This window comes from Equus quagga, chromosome 17, assembly GCF_021613505.1.
Source record: "Equus quagga isolate Etosha38 chromosome 17, UCLA_HA_Equagga_1.0, whole genome shotgun sequence".
Taxonomy (NCBI): Eukaryota; Metazoa; Chordata; class Mammalia; order Perissodactyla; family Equidae; genus Equus; species Equus quagga.
This window is the reverse complement of record NC_060283.1, coordinates 33,485,404-33,487,055: the sequence shown is the minus strand read 5'-3', so window position 1 is coordinate 33,487,055 and position 1,652 is coordinate 33,485,404. Positions and strand designations below refer to the sequence as shown.

Genomic DNA, 1,652 nt, shown 5'->3' with positions numbered 1-1,652 from the left:
ACCCCCTCATCTACAGTCTGCGGAACAAGGACGTGAAGGAGGCCCTGTGGAAGCTGAGCCAGAAACACACAGCCTTATGAAGGAAGGCGGCCAGAGAGGCAGAGGCTCCTGCAGGTGGGACAAAATTGCTCAGAGGGAAGTACTGGGCGTGGATTGAGGAATTCATTTGTCATTCATCCATTCGAGCTGAGCCAGAAATACACAGCCCTGTGAAAGATGTGGCTGGAGGAAGACAAAGTGTCCTGAGGGCTGGATGGAGGACTCAGGGAGAGACACTGGACAATGAGGAACTCTCAAATCTCTTCTACTCCCAGATGGAATTGGATGTGTTGAGGAACTTACTCACTTATTGAGTCAACGTTGCTTGAAATCTTTTTATGGACCAGACATTTACTAAGTGTGAGATACACAGATGAATAAGGCATGTTCTGCACCCAGAACCTTAAATGTTCAAAGAAGGAACAATGACTCAAATCACATGAAGACTGATTGAGCAGAGCAATCAACTGGGCATCGACGCAGGGGTGGTCTTCTGCCTCTTACTTATCATGGTTCTCTGAGTCATTCCACGGGTTTTAGTAGGAGAGAAGTCAGATATTTGTGCAACTTTATCAAACTTCAAAGAAAAAATGTTTACATGCAATTTACCTCCACCCCTCCTGGTGTATCCAGATGCAGGGCTTTGTTATCCTCTGTTATCACACATGAACATTGACTGGCAGGGTTCCCTACCTCTACTTTGCCTCTTTCCAACCCATCTTCAACACCATCACCAAAGAGATCTGTTTAAAATAATAAATTAAATACACAGTCAAAGCATTCCCCATAATGAATTTGATGTCAGTAGGAATAGTTTTGGCTGAAGTGGTCCAGATACAGCGCCTCTCTCATGGTCTGGGATGAATGCGTTGGTCCAGGGGCAGCACCTCCTTTGGGCTCCTGTTCATCACACCAAAGGCATGGATGACATTGCATGAGAAAGGATGGCCCAGAGCTCCAGCCATGGCATCCACCTTCCTAGTTACAGGATGGAAGACGTAGTATAAACATATAGATATAATTTTTATGTTTCCACAGAAAAAATAATCAAATAATATCCTTTCAGGGAGTTCACTGCCACCCAGGTCAAGAAAGAGAAATTTAACCATTTCCCACAATATCCTCTTGCCTCCTTCGGGCCTTTGCCCTCCAAGGTTAACCCCTATCCTACCTCTGCCTCACAGATTAATTTTTCCCACTGTGAATTTCCTATGAATGGAAACATACAGTTTGTCTTTTTTTGTGACTGACTTTCTTTGCTAACATTATCTTTGTGAGATTAATCCATGTGATTGCGTATAAGTAGTTTTCAAAATTTTCATTACTATTTAAGATTCTATTGTATGAAGATACCATAATTTATTCATCCTACTATTGATGGACATTTGGGTTGTTTCCACTTATTGGCTTTTAAAATAATCCTGCTATGAAATTTTTTACATGTCTTTTGCCATGAATCAATTTCTGTGGGGCATTCTTGGAAGTTGAATTGTTCATCTTTTTGGTTAATTCCAAACAGTTCCACAAAAATGTTATAAAAATTTTTGTCCCCACAAACAGTGCATGAGAGTTCCTGTTGCTGCGCATCATCATGAACAAGCCATATTGTCTGT

At 41.8% G+C, this 1,652-nt stretch overlaps 1 protein-coding gene across 1 annotated transcript in view; it reads left to right on the top strand.

Annotated features, from left to right (window-relative positions):
- The window catches only part of LOC124229622 (olfactory receptor 12-like), a 684-nt gene extending 604 nt beyond the window's left edge, over positions 1–80 (top strand). The window contains exon 1 of the mRNA XM_046644966.1: positions 1–80. This exon is cut by the window's left edge and continues 604 nt beyond it. Coding sequence (XP_046500922.1) covers positions 1–80 — 80 coding nt within the window.
- The last annotated feature ends 1,572 nt before the right edge of the window (positions 81–1,652 follow it).